The sequence below is a fragment of the Crocodylus porosus genome, unplaced genomic scaffold (assembly GCF_001723895.1).
Source record: "Crocodylus porosus isolate Cpor-Errol unplaced genomic scaffold, CroPor_comp1, whole genome shotgun sequence".
NCBI classification, from domain to species: Eukaryota; Metazoa; Chordata; order Crocodylia; family Crocodylidae; genus Crocodylus; species Crocodylus porosus.
In genome coordinates, this window is record NW_017728939.1 from 7,018,805 (window position 1) to 7,036,279 (window position 17,475).

The window sequence follows — 17,475 nt, forward strand, 5'->3', positions numbered from 1 at the left end:
GACCTTAGCAAATACAACCGCAGAGACCAAGCCAGACCTCAGTCTGCAGTGGTTTGCAGCCTATCCAGACTCCTAAGCATCAAAGCCAGGAAGGGTCACGATGATCATGACAGCTGACCTCCTGCATTGCACAGACTATCAGACGCCGTCCGGTGATTCCTGTCTCAAGCCCAGAACAGCTAAGGTGCTGTTTCATAAGGCCTCCTAATCAGAGAAACAGAGAGACCAGTGCTGTGAGCAGACACAGGACCCTGGGCTCCCAGATGCAAATGCATAGGTCTTTATCAGTTGAGCTGAAAAGTTCCTTCACCTGTAATTGCTCTCATGTTGTAGTTGCCAGGGATCACTCAGTAGAGGGCGTCCTGCCCCTGGGAAATCTTGTCCACCATCCCACCCATTGTTGTTGCCACTGTCGCTGTTCTAGCTGAGCCCAGCCCTAGTGCATCCTGGCTGGAGCAGTCAGAGGCAGCACTGAAACCCTCCTGACACCCGGGACAACAGAGAAAGCAGCAGTGGCAGGTGGGGGAGGAAAGAGGACATGCCTTTGAGCACATAGGGAAAGTGGGGGAGGAGGGGGTGCATGCTTTGGGGGCTTTAAAGAAGTCCCCAGAGGCTCCCACAGTGCAGTCTTCCTGCATCAGTGGGTGGGGTAGAGAGGAGGCTGGGAGTGGGCCACAGCCACCCCTGCTGCTCCTTTGCCCAATCCTGGATCTGCCCGTGATGCCCACCAGCTACCTGGCAGGGCCGTGCTGAAGTAGCTAGGCACCTTCAAATTTAACAGTGCTTTCTTCTCAACCCTCCACCATGAAGATGGCCCATAACCTAAGGAGTCCATCTGCTGTAGCACCCCACTTCCCCACTGGGACTTACTTTCTTTGCTTGAGGAGACTGGCTTGAAGAGAAAACCTGATGACCTTTCGGACTGTTGTTTCCAGCAGGTTTGCAAGTAACCAAAGCTTGGTTATCACGGATCTGCATGGAGTTACAGCCTGGTTGAAGGCTCTAGCATCCCTTGAGCATTTGCAGTAAAGGCTCTACTTAAAGACAATTGGTTCAGCACAGGAGGCCAGGAACTTCTGGGTCCAAACTCTTCCTCTTCTACAAACTCAATATGTCACCTTGGCTAGCCATCTCACTACTGTCTGCCTCAGTTCCCCTTCTGTGACATGCAGACAATAGCATGTTGCTTGGAGAGTCTGGACTAGTATAGTAGCACTCTGAGGGTTTCATTGTGTTGGCCCTGGATTTAGGAACCAGATGCCTTGTTCCGAGGGAGATGGGAAAACCCACCCTCAAACCAACCATGACCTTTCCATTAGATAATAGGCAAATGTATTGATACGCAGTGATAACAGAAAAGAAGCAATACAAACAATTCTGTATATCTGCCAAATCCTAGGAGTGTCATCAGAGTCAAGATACCTTTGGCCAGGATGCAATCTTCACTCTGAGGCTGTCTCTTAGATGTCAGATGTCAGCATGTCAGCAGTCTGGAGGTGGGATGCCTAGGCCCACACCCTCCTCCAGCAGGGTGGATGAGATGGGCTGGTGGTGTGCGCTCTCCATGGTGGCCTCAGGGACCCTCCTGCGGGGACAGAGATGGGGAGGAACTCAGGCAGAGGACCCTGGGAGGAGGGACGACGAGGAGGGATGGGGAGGAGGGAACCGTTGTTACTCTCAAGTCTCTGCTTTTGTATTCTCCTTCCCTCCTGATGACTCTGTATCCATGGCTATCACCGGCTGGTCTCTCTGTGTGGTTGTCATACATCCACATAGCTTATCACCTGCTCACATACTAATTTAGACTTTGCAGGCCTTCTAATTTGATGTGTTCCCCCAAAACAGGACTCAGCCACCCCCCTGCTCTGGGGCCTTGTTAGCTGGTGCCACCATATCTCATGTTATGAAATAGTATGGTACGTGCCCCACTCTTTCCCAGGCTGTGTCCTTGGTGGCCTTGTTGTGGTAGACAATCTGTCTGCTTCCAGGGCTATGTGAAACTGTGTGCGCGAGACCAAGCATTTAAAAATCAGTTAGCCTCTGCTGCCCATCCCGAACCATTTTAATGAATATACGTATACTTATAAGCCAACTCCCCAAAAGCAAATATTTAAATACTATTTAGTAAGCCAACAGTTCTCGCCATTGATTTTACATGGAAGGGTCCCAAATACCGCAGTGATGATCAGTGGTCTAAAATCCTAAATAAACAGATAGTTTATTGGTCAGGGTTGAGTATCAGCCATCAAAAAACAAAGCTTCAAGGTTAGGTTTCCAAACTGGTCTTTTTTTACGAGGTGAAAGATTTTATTTGCCATTCCTGGAGCTTCGGACAGACTGGAGCCATTTGAAGACTCGTGTGAGATTTAGCTAATGGATTCCACCAATTGGAAGAAAAAAAAATCAAAGTTTCAAACAAGCTGCTGCATCACATTTTGACACTTTCAAAATGAAGCGTTTCGATTTTTGTTTGCAAACGTTTCCGTTTTGAAACCTGCCAAACCTTTACTAAAAGGTAGGAAAATGCAAGGGGTTTTAAAAGCATGAGCGAGAAGCAAAACATTTCGAGTTACCTGAAACAGTTTGTTCAGTTCAACCCCGCTCCCTCAAATGTATGCTTTCTCAGGGAAATTACAAAAAATCAAAACTCAAATTGCCTCCAAATAAACACTGAGCGGTGGTCTTAGGAAGTGGGATTGTCCGTTCACTGCTGGGACTGAAAAATCAATTACTCACAAAGGTTTGGCCTGGAAGTTGGGGGCTTGCATGTGTAAACCTGCCGAAAGGACGCAACAAGAAGTGAGATGACATTTGTAGTGCTTTCTTCCTCTCTTCCCACTGATTCGATTCCTGAAGGAAAAGCCCTGATCTCAACATTATCAAAAGCCAGAGTGAAGTGACTAAAATCCAGCTTCATGAATGACTCAGTGCCCACTGATCTGAACGAGAAGTTATTTCAAGCTGTTCTCTCCGTTCCTTGAAGGTCAAGTGATAGTCATGCATGTGGCAGGACTACGTGTTTTCAAGCAAAGCAGCACGACTCTGCTTGCAGGAGAGTCTCCATCGACCCCCACAGAGCCTCCTTGCTATTGTTTCCGCCCCCCCACTCTCAGCCCTGCCTCCAGATTGTAGAGCTGAAACAAAACTTGAGCCCTTGGAAAGATGCTGAAGGTTATCTTTTAGTGGCAGCTGCTAGTGTCGAAAGTGAGGGTGGTTCTGGCAGACAGCTGAGCAACCGCGGGCATGAGGTGACTGCTAACTGCTGCCTTAGTTTTATTTCCATTCAGTGTCATAGAAAAGGCAGCTGGGGAGGGGGGAAGGTGGAAGGCGTATAGAGGAGAATGTGTCACCTGGCCTGAGGTCTCTAATCAGGTTTGCATATAACCTTAGCCAGGAAGGAAAGGGGAGGAATGAAAGGAATATTCATAGACTATTCGGTTTGACTGTATCCAAGACCCACGCCTCTTCCTATGCACATATCACATCAGAAATTCGTTCCTTAATTGAAAAGCAGGAGAGGAAAGCGGGGGGGATTAGAATTGTACTGCCTCTGTCCCCCACGAGGATAAATGACATGTGACAAAAAAATAACGCACTTTTTATTCTACAAGCACGGTGCAAATAAAGCAGAGCTTCTCAAGCAAGGCAGAGCTGGGTGGGTTCCCTCTGGCCCATTCTGCGCTCTTTCCGGTTAGGTAGCCTGCAATGTAGGAAAGCGTGCACGGTGACTGTCTTTGAAATTCTTAAGAAACGGTCAGTAGGGGAATAATTAAGATACCAGTCAAAGCAGTCGAGCCCAAGACTGCGAACAAGATAATGCAGTCCTTTCTGAAGAACGGTAGGGCGGTAACAAGGGGTAGGTTAGAATGGCAGATGCTATGACATAGAAAATCCTTCAAGACACGCTGCACCAAATGCACTCTAGAGGTTCAGCTGTGTTTCTGCTGGCCCCTGGGATGGGATGCTGACAAGTACCTGCAGTGTTCATGCCTCAGGGATACAAAGCTTGAGCAGAGGGGGTTAAAACCAAGACCGGTGAGATGAGATGGAAGAACAGGTAGTGTTGGAGTGACATTGTCGCCAGCATGGTCCAGGAATTGTGCGAGAGGCAAGGATTTTTTTTTTAGGGGTCATATATTTTATTGGGCCAGCTGCATGGTTGGAATGAAGTCTGACATGTTCTTGAATGTAAGACCTTTTTCATCAGGAAGAAGAGAGACTTTAACTTAAATAAGTATGGTAAAATATCATAGTAGCAAGGTCTGCCAGGCTCTGCAATGGCCTCCTGATGGAAGGAGAGAAACTCCTGTTGCTTCAGGCATTCAAAACTGGACTGTGCAACTCGTGGGAAAATGTAGTGTGCCTTGCAGTGGTTTCCAAGGGAGATGGCCCGGTGGCTCTTCCCCATCTCATTTCTAGGTAGTCTCCCGAGTTACATGTGCACCCAGTTTGTTTGGTCTCTCTTAAATGCAATGCCCTTGTGTTAACTAGTTGTGTTAATGAGATTCAGGGCTTCCCTTCTGCCTTTATCACAGCTCATCAGCTTTATCACCATCCCCCAGGAGCTTTCAGCCTTGCTCTTTGTCTTTCACAGCGGTCGGCCTGTCCAGCTGTCCAGAACCAGCAGTGCCTGGGAATGGTCTGAAGATTGGAGAGAGGTACTTGGTCAATGATGTCGTCTCCTTTCAGTGTGAACCGGGCTACGCACTCCAGGTACTGCACATTACAGATCAAGAACCAGGAGGTGTGAGGGCCGGGCGGGGGTTCTTCTGCTTGACCCCAACTTTGCTCTAAGACGAACGCACAAACGAACCCCAAGTCCTCTAAAAATCTCACATTGTCTCCTTCAGGGGCACTCTCACATTTCCTGCATGCCAGGGACTGTTCGACGCTGGAACTATCCACCTCCACTTTGCATAGGTAGGATTCTTGTTGCTGTTTATTCCCCTTGTTAAAGCGCCTGTTTATCATGTGAATGGACCGGGTGCCGATGCAACACGAAGCGCTGGGAAACTTTGGGTTTGAGTTGCTCTCAGTGCTACCAAGGGTCTCTGAAAGTTTTTTTGTGCAGACCCCCATCTTGATTTCCAGCACTTCTGGTAAACTCCTCTTTCAAGACAACACCCAGGTCTGCCAAGGGATGTCCCTCCTGGGCTCTGCATACATAGGTGTACCCAGCATACCTTCATCCTGACCAGCTGCCCTTGGCTGTTCTAGTCTTGGGCTCTCACATCTCTCTCAGTCTCGACCTGCTCTGTTCGCTGGTTTTCTGGTGCTCAGGCCCCAGCACAAACTCTATCAGCGCCCTCAGTGCAGCCCATTACCCCACCAAGTCCCATTAGCCTCCTCTGGTCCCAGCCAATATCAGATGGTTCAGAGCAGTGATATTTAAGCTGCAGCTCTCCAACTGGGAGGCTGGACTCGATGATCTTCCAAGGTCCCTTCCAGTCCTAATGTCTATGAAAACTATAAGGAGGTTTCACAGAAAATATTATTGAAGTGCATGTATGTGGGTGAGAGAGAGAAACTGCAAGCATTGGCTTTCTTTGCTGTAATCATGATTATTCAAAATATGCTTGCCACTGTGAAAGCATTTTCCCCTGTGGGACTATGCAGGTATTAACTAATGTTCTGCAGAGGGTCCTTTTTCTCCTTTGCAACTGGAGTGTGAGTGCCACCATTCACTGGCGGGAGTAGATGATGATGTGCATCTCTGATTAACACCGCAGCGTCACTGAGTCGGAGAAATGCACAACACCAAACATAACGTGCCTGACCAGCCATTCACCTTGACACATCGTGAGAAACTCTGCGATGAGCAGATTATTGCGGGAGCTTTTGTGACCTTGTTGCTTTTTCCTTTTACCCAAAGAATGACTCTGGCCAGAATAGGAGCCGGCCGGATTTGAAACCCATATCCATCCCTTTTCACTCTCTGGCCACTGGGGACAATGCGAGGAAGGAGAGGGGATTTTCTCCAAAAGATCCTAACTTACCTGCCTTCTTTCTTCAGTAAAACCAAGTAGCTGCCTGAATCCAGCTTTTGGTTCTCCTCGCGGCCTGCTTCACCCAAAAAGCCATTGGCAAACCTCTCTGCCATCTGGAGAGCTGCCCACTATATAGTGACAATTACTGCCTCAAATCCCACGCTTTCCAGTCTTCACCCACGACGGTTCCTGTTTCCAACTTCTGTCCAGGCAGACCACATTTGGAGTGGGAGGTCGGACTCGGGGTTGATGGACCAGCATGGGATCAAGGAGGGGAATCCTCCATCCCATGATCTCTGCAGTCCTGAGCAGGCTGCCTATTTTGTCTGTGCCTTGTTCCCCATTTGTAAAAAGGGGATCATGGTACAACCCCATCTTCCCTTCTTTGTGTGTGTTTTTTTAATTTTTTTTTTTATTTCAGCCATCAGCTGTTTGAGGACTGGGTCTGCCCATCACTTTGCATAGATCTAACCTGCCCCATCTTCAACATGCTGTTGTAATACAGGTCACCAGTTACAAACCTTTTGCCAATTTAAGCACCTGAGAAGATTAGCAGGAGTGTAGGATGCTATTAATCCTTTCCCACCTAAACCTCACCTCGCGGTCCCATTTGTCCAGTCCCATGATCATGCGCTAGCGTATGAATTCATGCCTTGCAATTCCAAAATCGCTCCTGCCACTCAGAAACCCATTTCCAGCCTGTCTCCCTGGAACCAAAAAGTACCTTAGACTACAGCGCAGTGCCTTTATCCCATGCCATTTTGACGTCATCAAAATTTGCCTCTGTTTTTCTTCCGAAACAAAATTCTGGAGAAGTGGACCTCATGTTTGAGCAGCATTTTGATGCAGCTGTACTGTCCAACAAAGATTTCGCCAGCTGCTACTACATGCTACTGAAGAAGGTGAAGTTTGGCAAGGCAACATCTCCATAGCCAAATAAAAGTCACCATCATCTCTTTTGCCTGTGGCGCCACCCGCTAAGAAGGTGCCAAGAGCTGTGGCTCATTGTGGCCTGGTGCTGTTCCCATGCAGGAGAAAAGGTGTCAGGCTGCTCCTTTCTGTAGGGATAGGAGCAGTCTCTAAAGAAACAAATGCCTTGACAGGAGCTTTCAGGACTTTGGGGGGTTATTTTAACGCAGCATTTTGTTTTAGCAACTCTGGATATTTAATATTCATATTCTTCACTTTATGACTTTGGGAGAGAGACATTTATGCATTTAATAGCATGCGTTAGTTAACAGTTATTTCAGGCTCCTGCTGTTCCAGCTCACATCATTTAGGTTGAAAGTAATTATAGTAGCTAACAGCTCTTTTATCTGATGATCTCCAGTCCAGAAATAAATACAGACATGGTTAGAGCAGAAATAAGTGAGCAGATAAGGCTCCTGCCAAAGGCAGCTGCTTCAAAAAGAGCCCAAAGCCCTTGGGCTGAGCATCGCAGTCAAGGAATTGAGGCACAGCGAGCAGGGTGTTGATGTTAGTGATGGGGCAAACCATGACGGTTGTCAGATAAGCAAGTACAAAAGGTTTTTTTGTGTTAGACACTAGTGTTATACAGCACCCAGCTCATGGGGGTTTTGGCCTGTGATTAAGCACAGGCACAATACAAATAACAATGGGAAAAATAATGAGGTTTCAGTGAGATGGTCCCTCTTGAGCCCTTCTGTTTGTGACAGCTAGAGCAGTAAAAAAGGCCTTTCCACCTGTCTGTCTGTGCACCTCTAATCATTGCTATCGCCCTCGTGCTTCTGAAATGCGGGGTGGGGAAGCATCGCCGTTGTTTGCACTGTGTCTTTCGTTGGGAAGGGGCTGCGGTAAAGAGGAACGGGGAAGGACCCCACGGCAGGGCTGAAAAATCCTGTTCTCAAGTCTTTGCTCGCGAGTCAGGAGGAGGAACATCAGGGCCCTGTGCTGCAAGGTGCTAAGCACCCCTAACTGCCACTGACACCATTGGGGGAGGCAGAAGGACTCAGCAGCCCCCCAAGAGATGAGGCCCTCCCTGGTTTAGTAAAGGAGCCTGGCAGCTAAAGTTAGATGCCCTAAATCCATATTGAGGAACCTTTGGTAGTTACTTGGTTCTCAGAGACGCTGAGCACCTGCACTGCCATGTAAAATCAAATGGCCTGTTTCAGTGCCTAACTCATAAAATTTGTGCGTGTATATATATAGTTTCCTAATGGCTCCAAAGAAGGAGGATTTTTCACTTGAATGCTAAGTCAGGCATTACCTTCTTTTTATTTTTCTTTTTTTTCCTCCTTTTTTTTTGGTGGGTGGAAAAGGGGGGAGGAGGGGAGTGTTTGCAGGGTTTGGAAACAGAAAATTGCAAACCACGGGTGAAAATGGATTAAGTCCCAGGCAAGGTTCTGCTGGTTTCTTCTGGTTTATTTAATCCAGGTGTTTGCCTTTTAAATAATTTAAGAAGAATTACATTAAGCTGCCATTAAGGGAGAAAACTTACAGGAGACGCATTGTCAGCAGCAAGAACATGCATAATGAGAGGCTGGGCAAAGGGAATCTGTACCTTCAGCGTCAGCCTGGATTAAGACGATGAGTCTGTGCGTTGAGTTGGAAGGTATTACTTACAGTAGCCGCTCGGGAGTCCTCCAGATAAGCCGCATAAGACGCTGAGTCCTCAATTTCATTGGGCATCTTTTGTAACTGTCTCATTTGCCGTGACGTTTATGAGCCACTTGTTGAGGTTTTGTCTGAGGCAGTGCGTATCCACAGCCTTCTGCATTCCTAAGTGTTTGTCCAGATCTTGTTAAATCTGGTTGGAAACTCTTCTACCTTGACTCAGAAAGTAGAGGAGCGATTTGAGTGGATGGAAGAAGACAGACAAGTAGGTTTCTTCACTGATTTTGCTCAGAAGTTCAGCTCCAGGCTCAGGCTTGGGGTTTAAGAGATTAGACATAGGATGGAGGAAAAAGATGTAGCATACAACAGAGTGAGCAGAGTCGTGAGTGGCAAATGTTAGATGAGTTTCATGGTTCTTTTTTGGTTCCCTTTTCTAAAAGACATTGATGTTAAATAAAGTGGTGGCCCCTGTGACTTTACAGCAGGTCCTTTCCATTAACATCAAGCCCCTGTTAATTTTACAGCCCAGTGCGGTGGGACTGCAGAAGAGATGGAAGGAGTGCTCCTGAGCCCTGGGTTCCCAGGAAACTACCCCAGCAACATGGATTGCAGCTGGAGGATATCCCTGCCAGTGGGGTTTGGTAAGGCAGCTGGTACTTAAGAACTTAGCACTGCTCTGCTGCTATCCCAGAATAAGTGGCATCTACTTGGTTCACGGCTAAATGTCACTGCTAATGTCTTGGTTCACTGCTAAATGCTACCTTGGAAAGCATTGTTGGTTATTCTGAATAAGTCAAATAACGTTGTTTGTGAAATCCTGGCCATGCTTCATATTTATAACAAGTTAAAAATCATGAAGATCATTCTAGAGTCTAGCAGGTCAGCTGCATCCTTGTAGACTTTTCTTTTTTTAATTTGCATCCACAGCCAAATTAGCCAAAACTAATGCCAAATCCACATGGCCCTACTACTGGCAAACATCCTCCGCCCACACCTGGGGCTTCAGGTCTTTCCAAAACCTTTGGTGGGCATCCTACGTGCAGGCCCAAGCCTGGTGGCTTGGGGTTTGGATTCCCCTACGTTTTGCTTGCCCTCAGCCTTAAGGAGCAAGCGAGGGAGGAGACTCCCATTTCCATAAACTGGTTTTAGATCTGCTGCGCCTCGCTGGGTACTGAACCAGGCCAGAAGAGCAGTTCTCCCGCACGGCGGTTCAGGAAAACTGTCATCTTGGACACAGATATATGGTATTTCCCCTGCCAGGTTAAGAACCCACTACACTTGTCCTGAGGCCGATAAGAACAGGGACTACACATGGTCTTGGCCTATAAAAGGCAAGAAGCTGCATCCTTGTAGACGTGGTTTTAAACCAGTTGCAGCACTTTTGGTGGTGTGTTCGTACCCATCTGCCCCCTGCACCACCCAAGTTTGGAATATGCTCTTAACTTCCATTAAGCTTTCTTCACCCTTTGTGGACCATTTCTAAATGGAGCCCTAAGGTAAGAAGACCTTTATCACATCATATCCTGACTCAGCCAGAATTCCTGCTGGATCGGTGCAGGCTGGATCACCCTCTGCACCATTAGAAAGGGGGAGGCATGTGCGATTCCCACTTCTCCAGCTCAGCTCCCTTCCAGCCCCAATCTGGTAGAGGGCTAATCCCCCAAATCTCCCTGTTCGTGAATCTGGTGCATGCCTGGTTCCAAGTTTCCTAAAGAACAGCTCTTTTCCATCGTTGAATGGAGCAGACCTGAGCACCGCGTTCATGTCTCCTCCTCCTGCTCAGGGGCGCACATCCAGTTCCTGAACTTCTCCACCGAGCCGAACCATGACTTTGTTGAAATCCGAAACGGGCCCTACGACACCAGTAACGTGATCGGCAGGTTCAGCGGCACTGAAATCCCAGGCTCCCTGCTGTCGACGTCTCATGAAACTACAGTCTACTTCCACAGCGACCACTCACAAAACAAGCCAGGGTTTAAGCTGGAGTACCAAGGTAATGAGGCCACCGAACAAGCAGAAAAGGGGCAATCCTTTCCCCGGGGCAGGTGGAGGGGAGGTGGAGAGCACAAGAGCTGTTCCTCTGTTGAGTTAGCAAGCTGAGGGCTTAATCCAAATGAGTGGAAAGCTGTTACATGAGATCCATACTTAATCCTAATAGCCGGGGTCTGTTCTCCCTGCCGTATGCCTGAAGCCAATAATAACATGGTCCTAGTGTGCTTTGTGACAGCGACATGCATCAGAATTAATTCCAGCCAGATTCACGTAGAACTGGGCTCTTGAGTATCGTGGGCTTAGAGGAAGTCCCTGGGGGTTGCACTGTCTCTCTGGGATTTTGCAGTTGTTTTTCTGAATCGGAGGCCAAGCTGGGCGCTGAGAGGTCATCCTTGTTTCCTGTAGCCATAATGCATTCTTGTGGCATGCTGAGGCAGCCTGCCAGAGAGGGGTCAGGCATTTAATAAAATAGAGAGAGACAGAAGAAACACAATGGTTTAACCCGGCGGACAGCATCCTTTCAGAGCCGTAGGCTGGAACAACCTGCCTTGGGTCTGAGGCAGGGGGGTGTCCTGACCCGGCTGCCACTGCTGCTTCTCCCCACTGCCTGACCCCAGTGCAGGACCTGCAAAGCCCCCCACTCCCAGCCCCTGGCTCCTTGGGCTGGATCCAGGGGCTCCTCAGGCTGTATATTGCCAACCCCCCAGTTTAACCAAATACTCAGATATTGCAGTAATGGGTCTGATGTGAAAACTTCAACAGGGAACGGGAGAGAAGCACAGAATCACTTCTAAAGGGAAACCTGGCTTATATTTTTAAAAGTGCCCCATGTTTTATGGTGCCCTCATCTTTCTATACTTGCCTTCAGGCATGGGCTGGCCCAAAAACGGAAATTTTGAGCTGTGAAAAATGTTGAGGTTTTGTCGGCTGGGTTTGTTCTTCGTCTGAACAGCACTGAGTCTTTTGGAGGGTTTTTTTGCGGGGAAAAAAGCATGAGAGAAAGGGAGTCATCTCCGAATTATCAATAATTAAAGGTCACAGCACTCATGAGGATGTGGGAAATGTAAGTGCTGGTCTCTCCTCTGAATTAGGCAGAACAGAGCCCCCCACATCACAGTTGTATTTATGCCTGGACCACAGAGAGATCAGCTGTCATGAGATGGCTTCGGCACACGCTCACACGTCTGCTCAGAAATTTCATCTGGGCCATAAGGAACCCTCCTCACAAGAGGATCTTTGAAGCCAGACCATCACTGCAAAAGATTTGGGTTTGATAAACCAGCAGTTGCCAACAGTTAGATCGGGGCGGGCAAAATGCAGCCCGTGGGCCAGACACGTCCCGTGGGGCCCCTAAAAAACTTAGAAAAATCATATTTATCTGCCCCCCCGGCCACCTCGATGACTTGCCAAAACTCAGTAAGCGGGCTTCCACTGAAAATAATTGCCCGCCCCTGGTCTAGATGGAAAATGCCTGGCCATTTCTTCTTCAGACAGCTTAGAGGCAGATTTTCAGGGGTGGAAAGGGCAACAGGGCTTCAAGTTCAGGATTTCAAGTTAGACACACACAAACTGGGCACTCCAAGTTATTGGTCATGCTGGAAAACATCGGTCCCTGAGCAGTGAAAACCCCTTGGTCTATAAGATGCATTGCTCTGGGGCTCGCTGTGTTTCTTTGAAAAACGTCTCTTGGTGGATGTACTGCTCATGCTAAGTGCTAGATGGGTAGTGGACTCCTCTGTCTGCCTGGGTGCAGCCTGGTCAGAAGCAGGGCAAGCGTCTCCTTGTGCCAGCCCTTGCCCGGAGTGCTTTTGAAGGGATATGTTGAAGTCGATCAGCTCTTATCCCTTGCCCTGTCTGTAGAGGGGTCAGTTCATCCCTCCATACACTAGCAGCTACATTAAAAGAAGTTAAGCGGTTAATAGACCAGTGAGGCTGACACCCTCGTGTATACCTAGAAACAGCTCTGTTGCGTCTGAGTCAAGGGGCCTGAACAAGCCTTTAACTTGCAGAAATACTGTCTGTGCCCAGGCAGAAAGCTCGAGTGTCCCGGGCCTTCAATGCAGAAATCAGTATGTTCCCAAAGACATGTTGCCCTGCTGTGCCTACCGGTCTATGGTGCCTGTGAGTGCCCACAGACTGGGTATCCTATGGGAATAGGATAATAGGGTATCCTGCTCTATAATGATGGAGATGACAGTGGCACGGTGTGCAGCCGCTGGGAGCCAAGTGATCTGCCACCACATCAGAGGAAAACCTATGGAGTGAGAAAGGCAGAGTGTATATCTTTGTCCGGGTGATGTAGCCAAAGGTTGGAAAAGGGCTGACTCCCCAGAAATAGCAATAAAAGCCACTACTCAGACCTAATTGAAAACATTAATTTTGCCTTGGCTTCTCTGTGTATGCACCATATAATTCATGTGCTCCTGTACAATTTAGAAAGAAATGCATGCTCCAAGGCACCATGGGTAATCTCATGGAAATTGCTATGCAAATTAGGTCTAGCCAGGCTGACCAATAATTTATGATGTCAGGCGGAGCATGTTAGCCAATTGCCAACCATTTGTCATCAAAATCATATACATTTGGTTGAAAAGGAGGCAGATTTCCCCAATTAGAAGTGAGCTGCAGGGTGACTTTGCGGACACAGGGACTGGGAGGAGAGGAAAAACTGAGAGTGGGGCTCCAGCTCCATGACTGTGGCTGCTGAAAAGCACTCAGGACATTTGCAGTCACTGCAACTCCAGAGGGATGTGTTGCTCCTCAACCCCTTGCTGTCCTGTATGGAGTCATCGCACTTGCAGGGGAGGAGCTAGGTTTTATACCTAATTAGACTGCTTCATTTAGCTGCAAGCCCTCCTCATCCTGATTTCTGACATAATGGGGATTGACTGATTGCTGTGGGCATCAAGGAGCTTGAGCATTAAGGAACCAGGTGTCCTATGGGGAAATTGTGTCTGTCAGGTTGCTGACCATGATCTAATGAGGATGGTGTCTCTTAAGCCTTAGCTGGGGCAAATTGTGACTATAACTCTTTAAAAAAAAAAAAAAAAGCATGAAGCACAGGTTGTGTCTCCTTATTTTATTTCCAGCTTATGAGCTGCAGGAGTGTCCTGACCCTGAGCCTTTTGCAAATGGTGTCGTTAGGGGAGCCGGTTACAACGTTGGCCAATCCATATCTTTTGAGTGCCTTCCTGGATACCAACTGATTGGCCACCCTGTCCTGACATGTCAGCATGGCACCAATAGAAATTGGGACCACCCTCTGCCCAGGTGTGAAGGTATGACTTTATTGGGTCATCTTCAGAATGGATTGGGGGGCGCGGGGAGGGAGGCGGGGAGGTCTTATGGGTAACCCAAGGACTTCTGCTCTTCCTTTTGGGCCTCTTTCAGCCTCCATCACAACCAGTCACCTGGAGGAGACCTCCAAGGAAAACTCACATTTCCCTGGCATTGCAAATCCACCTTCTTGCTAGGCCAACACCCAAACTGCTGACTCAGACCTGCTTGAACTTTGGTGGATTCTGACTTCATGTCAAGGCTGGGTAGCAGAAAGGGATCAGACTTGTGATAGCTGTTCAGTGACCCAGGAAAAAGTAATAAGAGGGTTAAAAAAATGGGGGATTGCATTTTCCATACATTATATTCGCGTAAGCCTCTGAGGCATCATTCTTCCTGTTTTTTATGTCACTCCGTACTGTTGCTGTGCATTGTTTGACAGCCAATTTGTCACACCCTCAAGCTAGATTCATCGCCATGGTGGACAAAATGCAGTTTGCACAGCTGCAGCAGTTCACATCTATAAAACACTTTGTGAGCCTAGGGACTACCCAAGGACCTCTGGAGACAAGTGCTGGTAAAGATGAGTTTGAGCTGTGCTTTGTATCCGTGGGCCACCCCAGAGACTTTTGGGTACATTTCAGATCAGTGAGTTCATCTTTCAGAGTTAGGGTCGGTCTCATGCTGGGATTGGGGATCAAACACATTGCTCACTTTTTTGCTTTCTGCCCGTTCCACTGTTAGGAACTGTGGAATTGGTGCTTGGGCAGCAAGGCAGCATATGGCCTCGAGAAGGGCTGAGCACCCAGAGCTCTCGTGCCCTCAGCACCTCTGAAAATCTGCTCTGCATGGCTTGCTTTACTGACAGGGACACTGGCCATGTAGCTGAGCTCCAAGCCCCACGGCACAGCGAGTTACTACTGACCACCCCCCTCTTAAGGATGGGGAGACAGAAGCCTAGAGGGTGAAGTGGCTTGCCCAAGGTCACCCAGTGACGTGCTGACACGGACAAAAAGAGAACCACGATTTTATCAACTCCCAGCATCCTACTTCTTTGGGCCATGGGGACCCACATTGCAAAGACATCGATTGCTCTCATCTGGGAGCTGCTTGCAGTGCCTGTTTCCCCGAGAGTGGTCTCCCTGCTCTCTCACATGGCAGCTGCAGCCTCTGTCCTCCCCGCTTATGCTAAAAAACCATTATTGTTGCACTGATTTATGGACCCGGAGAAATGACTGCTGGCTCTTGGACAGCTTTATGGCTCGCACTGCCAGCCTTCTCTTCCTGGTTTTCATTTTTTGTTCCCTTTTCCCCTTTCCCCAGCCTGCTATTTCATGCTGACACTGAGCATGATTAGAACAATGTTTTATTGGCCTAAGTAAGTTTTGCCTTTTACCAATTCAGACAGCCATCAAAGTCAAAACTTTATGATGAGCTGGAGCAGCTGAATAAATAAGGTTGGAGGGAAAATGTGTGTGTGTGTGTGGGGAGGAGGGGCGCTTTGATCATCTCTTCTCTTTGTATTTGTAACATCCCACACTGCACTGAAACGCGTTTAATCAGCACCGCCATGCTAAACCACTACTAAGAGAAGACCCTGGCAGCTAATGGGCTTTGTGAAAGTGGTAGGAGATCTGAGCGCCGGCTTCACGTGGCGCTGTCCTGCAAGGTGGGATTCTTTAAAGACCATGGCAGTCTTCGTTTGCGAGACCCACAGTCTCCGTGACTCCCCAGAGTGCTTTCGGGGGGGCCATGAGCCAGAAGGAGCTGTCCAGCCTTCCCGACGTCACTGGAAAAGTTAAGATTTTCTGTTCAGATCTGAGCAGGGATAGCATGGGATTCATCCTGCTGAAGCAGCCCAGTGGAGTTCTCCGCTGTTGGCTGCCAGGAGGCCCCTTTTGCGTGAAACCTGAAAAACCCAAGCTTGCTTACTGCAGATCCTGCTTGGTACTTTCTCAAAGCAGGGAGGTTTATCCCACTCTCTGTGGACCACCTGGTGCTAAAATAGCTTTGGGCATTGTTGTTTTTTCCCCTTGATCCACAAGTCCTGGAAGGTCAAAGGGCATGTAAAATAAAGAGCCAAAGCTTGGGGTAAATTGATTACTCCAGCAATATGCACCAGCTGAAAATCTCAGTCTGATTAACACCGCACATGCTTCATCCTACAAGGTATTCATCCTGATCACTGCTGTGCAGTGTGCTTTGCCCTCTCCTGTCTGTTGAAGGGAGCAGGATCAAGCCCTTGTCGCTCTTAACCAAGTTCACCCACATTTTCCAAACCTCCCTTTTGTTCTTTTCTTCTTGGGTTCTTCAAGTGAGGACTGCCCTGTCTTCACTTAAAGAAACATAGCGGGAGTATAAAGCAGTCAGCATGTCTTGCAATGCTTTTAAATGTGATAATATGCTTCCCACATACTTTAGTATAGGAGCAGATGGCTAGGTACATTTTGGGGGCTTTTTCCCCCTGGCTGTATATATCCCATATACAGAATTATTACCATTCTTAAGATTGCTGCAAACATTTCCTTTCTTGATATAATCCTCCTCAGATGCAACCAACATTTGCTATGTATTTTGCATGAAAACTGCCCCTGGGAAGTCATTGCCTTAGGCTAACAGCCTCACCTTTTCCATGCAGGTTGCAATAGAAAGCCCATTTAATTGTAAGAGAGGTTGTAATTTTGAAATGGATACATGTAAGCTGAGATTTCCAAAGCTGCTTAAGGGGATCACTGGGTTGCCCAGCTCTTAGTAAAATTAAGAGGAACCAAGCATGCCTGTCTCCTTGGCTGTTTCAGAAAATGTTTTCTTATTGGACTTGCTCACCTGGGTAAGCAGAGCAGACTGGAAATGAGTTCTAGGGCAAAGCTTGACTCTGCTCTGACTTGCACAAGCAGAAGTTAGGGAAGATGTTGTAGACCTTAGCGGAGATGCTTGGATGTGAAGTGTGCATAAGCTAAAGGAGAATCCAGCCCAAAGGCTGCAAGAGTTATAGTCTCCATGGGACCCATCAGGCTGCGAAATATAACAACACTGCTCCAAGCAAACTTGGGAAGGTTCTGTACAGAAATCTGCCATCCTGGAGAAACCCCACGGGTCAAACCTGCCTGGGAGTCCAAAAGCCTCAGCACCATCACTAGCTCTATCAGTGATCTGCTATGCAAGCAGGTCACATCAGGTTTCTGTGAAGCAATTTCCCCTTCCATACTTGGTTTAACTTGTCTGGGTAGCTTGCAAAATCTGCACAATGCAATGAAGGGCCAATATCAGTATGCTCATCCTAGTAAAATTGAAGTCCTGCAAGTAGCTGCAGTAAAGCACTCCAGGACCCTGGATGCGTACTCTGGTTGATAGCACATGCTAAGGCCTATGCCAATGTATCTTCACTTTTATTGTCACACGAGCTAGCTAGACTAAAGCAGCACAGGTCTGCTGGTGTGTGCTATACCCATACCTTCATTCTGTTACGTAGGCAGTACCGCATGTGCCTGATCAGCGTGTGGCGGGCCAGTAGGGGGCGCTCCTGCATTGAGCCACCCAACTCCCTGCGCCCGACCACCTTCCAGACTCCAAATGCCTCCCTAGGGGCGCCTTATGCTTGGCCGACCCCTCTCCCGGAGCACACTCGCTAGTCTGGGGGTAACAT

General features: G+C 48.1%; 1 protein-coding gene across 4 annotated transcripts in view; it reads left to right on the forward strand.

The window, feature by feature from the left end:
• Positions 1 to 17,475, forward strand: part of CSMD2 (CUB and Sushi multiple domains 2) — a 640,139-nt gene that overhangs the window by 536,427 nt on the left and 86,237 nt on the right. For all 4 annotated transcript variants that reach the window (XM_019547773.1, XM_019547775.1, XM_019547774.1 and 1 more), the window contains 5 exons: positions 4,595 to 4,713; positions 4,851 to 4,920; positions 9,086 to 9,202; positions 10,345 to 10,554; positions 13,643 to 13,831. In XM_019547773.1, coding sequence (XP_019403318.1) covers positions 4,595 to 4,713; positions 4,851 to 4,920; positions 9,086 to 9,202; positions 10,345 to 10,554; positions 13,643 to 13,831 — 705 coding nt within the window. The remainder of the gene's footprint in view (positions 1 to 4,594; positions 4,714 to 4,850; positions 4,921 to 9,085; positions 9,203 to 10,344; positions 10,555 to 13,642; positions 13,832 to 17,475) is intronic.